At 30.9% G+C, this 7,350-nt stretch overlaps 1 protein-coding gene across 3 annotated transcripts in view; it reads left to right on the forward strand.

The window, feature by feature from the left end:
* Nucleotides 1-7,350, forward strand: part of LOC126908481 (uncharacterized) — a 34,463-nt gene that overhangs the window by 24,104 nt on the left and 3,009 nt on the right. For 2 of the 3 annotated variants that reach the window (XM_050690613.1, XM_050690614.1), the window contains exon 3: nucleotides 3,658-3,732. In XM_050690613.1, the coding sequence (XP_050546570.1) occupies nucleotides 3,658-3,732 (75 nt within the window). Of the gene's footprint in view, nucleotides 1-3,657; nucleotides 3,733-5,775; nucleotides 7,066-7,350 lie in introns of those variants that run through there. The other variant, XM_050690615.1, reaches the window with a different exon arrangement.

Genomic DNA, 7,350 nt, shown 5'->3' on the forward strand with positions numbered 1-7,350 from the left:
ATATATATAAAAGTGTCAGACCTTCCGGAACATTTTCAAAATTTAAGTTAAAAAAATTAATTTTTTGTGAAAAAGTTGTCATTTTAAATCCCCCCTTGTGGGCAGGTTAAGGGTTAAATTTATGAAAAAAATATACCAAATGAAAGGTAATGATATTATGCATCTATATAAAAAAGAATTATATTGATATGTTCATTTTTGAAAAAGTTATGGCACTTTTAAGTAAAAAAAATTGAAATAATTTCGAAAATTAGCGATTTTTTAATTTGTAATTTTTTCGGAGGTTTTCCCCATTTACGGGGAACGAGGGAATTTTTTTCAATTTTTGAGGGTAATGTCTTTGACTAGATACGATTTGTGATCTTTTGACGTATCATTGAAAGAAATCGGTTCGGTGAGAGCTGAGAAAAAGTGGTAACAGACACAAAAAAAAAAAAAAAAAACACATCTTAGTAAAACCAATACCTTCTCAGCTTCGCATCGAAGCTAAAATTAGAACTGTTTTTGAGTTTTTACGAATTTAGCGGTTTTCGTGTACCGTAAAAAAATGTTTTCATTTTATTATTCTTTAATTGCATTCAAATTAATTTCAATATTTTTTTACATAAAATTTAAAATATTAAATTGAACAATTTTTGATCTGACATTTTTCTCGTTTGCTATCTACAAATTTACCACTGAATTTTTATAATTTTTTTCAAAATATCAGAAAAAATTCAGAGTTTTATGTAAAATACAGCAATAAAAAATAAATATATCAACAATTTATTTAATAGACGTTATACTTTAATACAAAACAAATCTAGTGGTATATATTTATAATTCTAACTACTTTTTCCAGAACAAGATTAAAAATAATTGGGTATAGTGCATCACCTTGCCGTAGGCCTGTGTTCATCAGAATCCCCTTCGATAGTACGTTATCAACATTGACTTTTATCATGATCTTTTTTAAAATGGCCTTAATTAGTCCTATAAGTTTTTGTGGGATGCAGAAATGTGTCTAGAATTTTGTAAATACTATCTCTGTTGATACCATCATACGCCTTTTTGAAATGAACAAAGAGTGTATGTAGTTCTTGATCGAATTCCAGTTTTCTGAAATAATTGTCTTATAATAAATATTTAATCTATTATGGATTTATTTCTTCTGAAACCACTTTGATAGTCTCCTATAATATTTTCCACCAAAGGATTTATTCTATCTAGAATGAAATACGATAGAACTTTATAATAGACACAAAAGTCGTACACAAATTAACAAAAGTTTTTTGACGACGAGTTCGTCGTTTTTAGCTCTTCTCGAGGCCTCCTGTTGGATATACTGGTTAACCCCAATCCCTCAAATTAGTGAATTACTAAAGGGGTAGAGCTTAAACCCGTCAACATGGTCTAACTCAAAAGTAGCAGACTTAAGGGTGGCTCTTCGTCAGCCACCAGCACAACTACCTTTTCACTATACCAACTAAACGACCGTTAAGCCCAAAAACAAGCCACTACGCACACAAATTGTTAAGATTGACTAAAAGACCAGCAGTCCAACTTTGACTCTAGCCGCACACACAAATACAATTTTAATAACACGATGGATAAAAAATATTTACACTAAGTTCCGGTTTACGAACAGTTATCTTTTATTTATGAAACGTAATAAACACAAAATCAAAATACAATATAATAATGTAACACAATATTAATTAATCCGTTCAAAATACAAAGTTATTTAATACTTTCTCAGCTATTTACTAAACTGCACAATTGGATTCTTTGCACAAATGTTTATACTTGAATATGTTCGAATATGGTTATAAAATTATAGCATATTATAAGTCTTAAATTTGTTAATTCTAAATTTAATATATTTATTGTTATCATAATTATTTAATAAATTATAATATATACTTTAAAAATTGAACATTTGGTTTGGTTTGGTTTCGATTATAAAATGAAAATTCAGTTACAGTTCTGTTTGATCTCAAAAATCAGGGTTCATTACATCTCTATGAGGACTTGAATTCAATAACGTGCTATGTACCAAAAAATTAAAAAATTAAGTTAGGCTCAGATTTATGTTTTAAGTGCTAAACCCAATGACATATAAAGCAGCTATGTTTTTAAGAGGGTGAATAAGGAAAATAAGGAAGGAATGTATTATTATTTTAAAATAAGTAAATAAATATGTAGATAAACAGAAAGAAAAGTAAACTGAGCTATTAACAAGTATAAGACCTTACGGGTCTTATATATTTATTTACATTTTTCTTCAAATTTTAAGAAATGATAAATTACCCAAAAACATTTAAATTAAAAATATCAAATTAAAACTAATAATAATGAAAATATTTAACTCAAATAATACAAAAAAATACTAAAAACTTGCGTATATGTATTTCAGGAACAATGTAACCGCCATTATTCCTAAACATATACTGATATTCCAACAGGAACATACTTAGAAGTTTATATAATCCTAGTAACGTTATCCCTTAGTGATGTTATCAGCTAGTCGATTGTTAAATTTCGCCAGTATATACAAGTTTAATAATTAATTTTGTAATAGTCCTAGAACCTAAAATATTACTTAGCACATTATTGATTTCAAGTTCTTACCATAAATAAGAAAAAAGTAATTATAAATAATTAATTATACAATTGTCAAACGCAAAACCTAAATACACAATAGTATTTATTGTTAAATAATATATAGGATTATATTATATTATTATACAATTACTTCAAAATAAAATAATTATGGAAATGTGTACAAAAAAACAGTATTTGTTAACAGTTTTCGAGATTTTCCAGTATTATATGTATTAACTGCAATATTTGCACTTTATATTGAATTAAAATACACAAAATTAATAATTTAATTAGTTACTATAGAAATATTCAATTACAGTTAATTGAAGATTGTTGTATCTTAAATCAAAACAATCTTATTTGTTCTAACTTATAGTAATAAAAGCTCAATAATCACACAAATGTAATTATAAAAGATATATTAACAATATAAAAAGTACAAAACAAATATATACTTAAACAGTGCAACAATAAAATTTTAAGAATAAAACTTATCGTCATAAAAGTATCACGCGAAAAGAGATTACCTTTGGTGCTCCCGAGGTTCTCTCTCTTCTCCCTTTTCAATTCATTCCAATTCGTCTTATATACTAAAATATTTTGTTTTTCTTCTTTTTACGAATACGACATTAATAATACAATCAAAAAATATTTATAAATATTTACTTCCTGGTCTAGTAACAATAATTCAGAAAATTAAAATTAATCAAAACATTACAAAAATGTTTTACTTTCAGCTTTATAAAATAATGACCTATATGATAAGATCTAAGAGTCTTAAATTTAAATTTTTATAAAGTGGGTCGTTAAGATAGCAATGTTAGCCGGTGTACGTAATTGCTCGCCGGACCCAAAAGCCTGTGTTCTCCTAAGACTCAATTCGAATATGATTGACAAATTGAAAGATTCGTTCAGTTTAGGTTTGATTATAAAATTGATCTTTGGTCAGAGATCAAAAATCAGAGTTCGTTACTTCACTTTCAATATACAATAAATAAAAAATTTATAATTGCTTTGATCTTATAAGAATTTTATTTGACATTTTTTTGACTAATCAACGATTTGTAATAATAGTGAGCAGAGATAAAGAATTAAAAATACCGTCTGAAAATTGTAGAACGTTGGAAGTAATCGATTCTGTTCAACAAGGTAAAATAAATTATACTCGATTTATTGAACAAAACAAATTACAATTATGCAAATTTCAATTTGTTTATATAATGAGTTTAATATAAAATGGAAATTTAGTTACGGTTTAATTTGAACTTTAGTGTTAAAAAATCAGTGTTACAGTAAAACTTCGATTAACCGTCGACATAGTAACCATTATATTAACCATCACAGAGTTAATAGAAATTTTTTAACAAACATATATATTTTTTTTATAGTAAAATTTGCCAACAACTTTTATATATAAAATCCATTAATTTAAATTATTATAATTAATTATATTATTATTTACAAACAAGTTGTATTTGTCTCCTCTTGTACTTCAAACCATTAGATGTTCTTTGAAAACATATCCTCTGCTTCGGAAAAACTTGTAGTCTGATTTTCTTTGTTAGTAAATCTTCGACGTCGTTATCAACTTCTTCAACGGCAATAACATTGTTAACAATTTGATCAACATTCAACATTTCAACGTCTTCGTCATGTTTAACACATTCTAATCAATCTGTTATTTCTTTTGTTGTTGATATTTCATGTTTAATCTATTGCACAGTTGTAAAATTTTGTCAACACGTTTCTTTAGATGTCAACGTTATTGGTTCAGCCAATAAGGTTGACATTCAGTTTATTCCACTCATTCTTTAGGTTTTACACTGTAAGATCAGTTCATGCATCCGAAACATTAAAAATGACAATTTTTATGTTGTAGCATTTTCCAAAATTTCTTTCTTAAATTAATCTTAAACGCACGAGGTTTTTACATTTTCATATCATCAGTAAGGGTAATTTATGATAACCAGTTCCATTTGCACAAAGTATTTCAATGATTCGATCTTTTTGAACTTTGAAACCTGGGGCCTTTTTTTTGAAAAATGATGCGAGAATTTTTTGTAGTAAAGCTTTCCAATTAAGTCCGGTTTCATCACAGTTGTATACTTACTCATTAACGAGTTTACGATCCGTTTGTATTCTAAATTATAATAGTTCCTTAAAGTCAGCCATGATTGTACTATTTGCACTAGGTTTCTCCCCACTAATATTTGGTTGTCGAATGACGTGACGAATTTTAAACTTATCAAGCAATAGCATAGGATATGCTTGCTTTAAAGTTTAAATCGCTGTCAAGAATTTAACCCATTTCACCTGCTTTAATAATAGGACCTGAAAGTGGAATTCCTTGACTTCGGGTTTGAATAAACCACTGTTACATAGCGTTGTAAAGTTGCTTATATTTTGAAGGTTTTATAGTTTTACGACTTTTAACATCTTCATCAGTACTTTACATTTTCGTCATATGCTGTTCAATTTTTTTGCATCACGTTTTATGTCATTCACAGTTATTCTGCCAACACCGTAAATCTGAGCAATACAGGTAGCAGTTTCACCTTTTCTCAAACGTTTAATAAGTTTAAGTTTTTGGTTGAAGCTTAACACTACACGTTTCCGCTTTACAGCTATTTTAGAAATGCCACACTTATTATATATTAAATAAGACAAACTAATAATAAAGATTTGCACACCACAGGTACTCGTCAGTAACTGATTATTTTATAAAAAAAGAGATTAAAATCCATAAGGTTCGCAATTGGAAAATCCAATATACGCGATCGCTAATCGTGGGTATTGGATTTTCTACTCTATTTTTAAACATTATATACATATATACCACAACACGTTGGCTATGCTTAATGCGTTCGCGTATTTTTTTTCGATGATGGATAACAGAGACTGACGGATAAACGAGTGACAGTTAATCAAAGTTCCACTGTAATAAAATGACTCTTAATATGTCAACATGAAATCAATAACGTGCTACGTACCAAAAAATTATAAATTGAGTTAGTTCAACAAAGTTGGAACATAGCACAAGTTTTCATATAAAATAAACTATATCAGTCGCGTTTATACGGGGGGGGGGGGTAAAAGTGGTAATTACCTCCCCAGAAATTATCATTATGTTTAAAAAAATATTGTTTGAGTTTATTATCTTAATTTTAATCATGTGCTTATACTTTTTCACAGTGAAAGCTCTATATTTGCGATCAAAAATGCGACTTGATTCCTATATTCGCGACTAAAATCTTTCATTGGCAAATCGAACCGGTACATTGGTGAAAAATAAACGTTATCTATTGCAATTATCTAAGGGTTGTAAAACGATAACGCCTACTGAAGCCGCCATCATCCTGTTTGATAATGCCGACCGCAAAAGAGAAACAGAATGAAAGCAACTTTATTACTGAACGCATAAAGTTTATTTTCGAATGCTGATATTAGCATTCGAAAAATAGACGACTAGTTCAGTTGCTCTACGCCGCGCCGTTCTATATTCTTTTATTATTTTGTGTAAAACTAGTAGTTATGTTGGTCACCGTGGGGGAGGGGAATACGGCAGGAACGGCCTACCCGCCAATGGCAATTAATACTGCCGGCGAACAAACCGTTTCAACGCCCCCCGTTCGAACCGCTAACCACCTGAGTACTGCCGCACAAACACGTCCGCGTAAAATTACTACTCTCGCTGTGGACCTGGAATTTGACAACGGCTTTGTGACGGCCTTACTTGACTCTTAAGCACAAAAATCGTATACCACTCGAGCAACAGCTCACAAATTTGGAATTGTGCACAACGGACAAACACCCCCAGTTAGGTTAGCTGACGGTCACACAACAGCACGGCCGGCACAGCTACCTTTATAACAAAAATTGCGGATCTACAAGTAAAGTTCACAGCTGTTATCTTAGAGAATCTATACTGTGACGTACTTCTGGGACACGATTTTCTAACAGAATAGGAAGTCTCCTGGGACTACGCTGCAGGTATAATTCACTTGGGCGCGACGCGTCACACTACAGCTTGTTGGAAAGCGAGTACTCGGCACACGCTACCCGATGTAGATCTATCAACACTACACCCAAAGAAAAACCTCAATCAATTTTAATAGAGAAATTTTATCAAGGGTTTATGATAATGTTTTATTAATACGAACAAAATAATTATTCTTATAAATAATTATTGTTCAAGACAAGAAAAAAAATTATCATATTGATAAATATATCATAGATTCAATAGTAACGATATATTTATCAAATTGAACAATGAATTTATTATATAGATCGAGGTTTTTCTCTGGGTGTAGTTAAGCAAGGCGACCCACATACGCGCGAACTATCATTACAGATAGTGAAAAACTGCGCTACGTTTTTAATGACACGGTGGGACGCATAACGCTCATTGAACACGCATCACTCACTTTACTAGTGCCAGCCCGAGAATAGAGGCTGACACCACCACCCTTAGCATCAAACATGGAGGAGACACCGTTTTAAACTACAGTAACAGCAGCAATAGCACAATAGCAGTGACAACATCAATGAGCAGCAACAGCACAGTAGCGGCAGCAACAGTACAGTAGCAGCAACAACTTCTAAATCAGCAGCGGTGAAACAGCGACCAGCGGGAAAACCCACGGAATTGGTATACACGTACTCACCCCTTAGATCACCCACAAACAACATGAGTTTGCGGCATTCACTGCGATACACGGTTTCTTCCCGGCCGTCTTTAAGTAGACCGGCGGCTTGGCGGGGGGGGGG

Source organism: Daktulosphaira vitifoliae, unplaced genomic scaffold (assembly GCF_025091365.1).
Source record: "Daktulosphaira vitifoliae isolate Bord-2020 unplaced genomic scaffold, ASM2509136v1 Scaffold_5, whole genome shotgun sequence".
In the NCBI taxonomy this organism is placed as follows: Eukaryota; Metazoa; Arthropoda; class Insecta; order Hemiptera; family Phylloxeridae; genus Daktulosphaira; species Daktulosphaira vitifoliae.